Here is a 2,293-nt window from a genome sequence, read left to right on the forward strand (position 1 = left end):
AAAAAAAAAAAGGGGGGCTTTACCTCCAAAACTTAACTTATAAAAGTTTAAATATTAATCATAGTAATTCCAAGTAAGGAGAAAAAAACTCAATGGATGCATTTCTCTTGTCTAGGCAGAGGCCCAAATTGCCGCAAAAAGTTTGGACAAGGAGTACCTGCCCATTGCGGGACTGGCGGAATTTTGCAAGGCGTCTGCACAACTAGCCCTGGGTGAGAACAGCGAAGTCTTGAAAAGTGGCCGGGTAAGCTGAGCAGACTCTGGCATCATCCCAGGTCTGTTTTAACAAATCTGTAATCATTTAAATAATTTTAAAGAACCAGGAAAAGACAACTCATTTTGTGTCTAATAATTGTTTTCAGAAGGCCACACTATTTCTAATAATTCTTCTTTGATAGTAAATTGTCATAATTAAATAATTTACATGACACCAATTCCAGAAATGTACTGCTAGGAATCCTGAAAATGTGGAAGTGATTTGATTGATAGATTTGACATTACTTCTCTGTTAAGTCTCTACCCGCTTATGTTCATTTTACATTGAATGTGCTTTAGAAATGCTTAGCTCTGCCTAGTTTTAGGCCTGCAGTTAACCCCAACCCTCACGTCCTAAGCTTTCAACTTGCACAGAAGAAGCAAGCAGGAAACAAGCCATGGGTGGACTGTGGGGGCTAGACCAGCCTGGTGGCCCTCTGCTGTCCCTTCACAGCCTGTCTGGACTCTGAAGGAAGACCACACTCCCAACATGTGAATTCATGCACATCGTGGTTCACTTTCTTTTGAAAAAAAAATGTGTTTTAATGAGTGCATTTGTATATTTTTCTGGGTAAGCCTGGAGAGTAAAGAAACATAAAAACTAGCAACATTAAGCCAACATTTTCTCTCGCCTTCCCCCTCTGAAAAGCCGGAATAAATACAGTTTATTTACAAGACTGGTCTAAGTCCACACATGAATTTAACTCAGAGTAAAGCACACAACCTCGACCCCAGGGTTATGTATGTAGTAATTATCCAACATAAAATGGAATTTGGTTTAGTTCTGTCCAAACAGTCACCCGCCTGTTAGCCCCTCCTGGAAATTCTGTACTTTTAATTCATGTGTTTTTTTTGCCTAGTATCTGGTCTATCTAGATAATAACCTAAGTATGAGACTGGCCTACCTTAAAATAACATCAGTTTGTCTTTTATAAGTTGTTGTGTCTTGGTCAGACACAGTGGCTTGCGCCTGTAATCCCAACACTTTGCGGGGGTGTCAAGGCAGGTGGATCACCTGAGGTCAAGAGTTGAAGACCAGCCTGACCAACATGGTGAGACTCGCATCTCTACTAAAAATACAAAACTTACCCAGGTTTGATGGCACACACCTGTAGTTCCAGCTACTGGGAGGCTGACATGGGAGGATCACTTGAACCCAGGAGGTGGAGATTGCAGTGAGCCAATCTTGCACCACTGCACTCTAGCCTGGGTGATACAGCAAGACCCTGCCTCAAAAAAAAAGTTCTTGTCCTTTGTGAATCATAGTATTATTGGACCTGCAGTGAGGTTTTTACTTCCATCATGCCAAAGTTTGCAGAGACAAACTATTTTAAAAGAATTTTTTAGTTGGGTTTTTCCCTCTTCAATCCACTGCCACCCCAGTCCAGAAAAATAGGTTTATGCTTTGTAGAGCCTTGTACTTCTACAATGCCTTTAAAAACAGCAAACACTGGGCTCAAGCAATCCTCCCACTTGGGCCTCCCAAAGCACTGGGATTACAGCACTAATCTCAAAAAAACAAACAAACAAACAAAGGCCAGGTGCAGTGGCTCACGCCTGTAATCCCAGCACTTTGGGAGGCTGAGACAGGTGGATCATGAGGTCAGGAGTTTAAGACCAGCCTGGCCAAGATGGTGAAACCCCGTCTCTACTAAAAAAACACAAAAATTAGCCAGGCATGGTGGCACACGCCTGTAATCGCAGCTGAGATAGAGAATTGCTTCAACTCAGGAGGCAGGGGTTGCAGTGAGCCAAGATCGCGCCACTGCACTCCATTCTGGCCAGCAGAGTGGGACTCCATCTCAAAAAAAAAAACAGCTGGCCGGGCGCAGTGGCTCACGCCTGTAATCCCAGCACTTTGGGAGGCCGAGGCAGGTGGATCACGAGGTCAAGAGATCAAGACCATCCTGGTCAACACGGTGAAACCCCGTCTCTACTAAAACTACAAAAAATTAGCTGGGCATGGTGGCACGTGCCTGTAATCCCAGCTACTCAGGAGGCTGAGGCAGGAGAATTGCCTGAACCCAGGAGGCGGAGG

General features: G+C 44.1%; 1 protein-coding gene across 1 annotated transcript in view; it reads left to right on the forward strand.

Annotated features, from left to right (window-relative positions):
* The window catches only part of GOT2 (glutamic-oxaloacetic transaminase 2), a 27,264-nt gene that overhangs the window by 12,677 nt on the left and 12,294 nt on the right, over window positions 1–2,293 (forward strand). The window contains exon 3 of the mRNA XM_017502557.2: window positions 116–244. Coding sequence (XP_017358046.1) covers window positions 116–244 — 129 coding nt within the window. The remainder of the gene's footprint in view (window positions 1–115; window positions 245–2,293) is intronic.

The sequence above is a fragment of the Cebus imitator genome, unplaced genomic scaffold (genome assembly GCF_001604975.1).
Source record: "Cebus imitator isolate Cc_AM_T3 unplaced genomic scaffold, Cebus_imitator-1.0 Scaffold297, whole genome shotgun sequence".
NCBI classification, from domain to species: Eukaryota; Metazoa; Chordata; class Mammalia; order Primates; family Cebidae; genus Cebus; species Cebus imitator.